The sequence below is a fragment of the Eimeria mitis genome, genomic scaffold, assembly GCF_000499745.2.
Source record: "Eimeria mitis Houghton genomic scaffold, Emh_scaff4747, whole genome shotgun sequence".
Classification (NCBI taxonomy): domain Eukaryota; phylum Apicomplexa; class Conoidasida; order Eucoccidiorida; family Eimeriidae; genus Eimeria; species Eimeria mitis.
In genome coordinates this window covers 339-652 of record NW_013573047.1, presented here as the reverse complement: position 1 = coordinate 652, position 314 = coordinate 339, and the positions used below count along the sequence as shown (strand labels likewise).

The 314-nt window shown below is 55.1% G+C and overlaps 1 protein-coding gene across 1 annotated transcript in view; it reads right to left on the bottom strand.

Annotated features, from left to right (window-relative positions):
- Positions 1–286, bottom strand: part of EMH_0077360 (uncharacterized protein) — a gene marked incomplete at both ends in the record, with an annotated part of 636 nt that extends 350 nt beyond the window's left edge. Inside the window, one exon of the mRNA XM_013499849.1 lies at positions 3–286. Coding sequence (XP_013355303.1) covers positions 3–286 — 284 coding nt within the window. The remainder of the gene's footprint in view (positions 1–2) is intronic.
- Positions 287–314: the final 28 nt, after the last annotated feature.

Here is a 314-nt window from a genome sequence, read left to right as displayed (position 1 = left end):
ACTCAGCAGCAGCGTTGCTGCTGCTGCTGCAGCTGCTGTTTTGTCTGCTGCAGCTGTTGCTGCTGCTGCTGCTACTGCTGTTGCTGTTGCTGCAGCTGTTGATGCTGTTGCTGCTGCTGCTACTGCTGTTGCTGTTGCTGCAGCTGTTGATGCTGCTGTTCCTGCTGCGGTTGCTGCTGCTGCTGCTGCTGCTACAGCTATTGTGCTGCTTCTGGAGATATTGCTGCAGCTGTTGCTGCTGCTGCAGCTGTTGCTGCAGCTGTTGTTGCTGCTGCTGTGTCTGCATGTGTACTGATGGGTGGGGTTGTTATGTT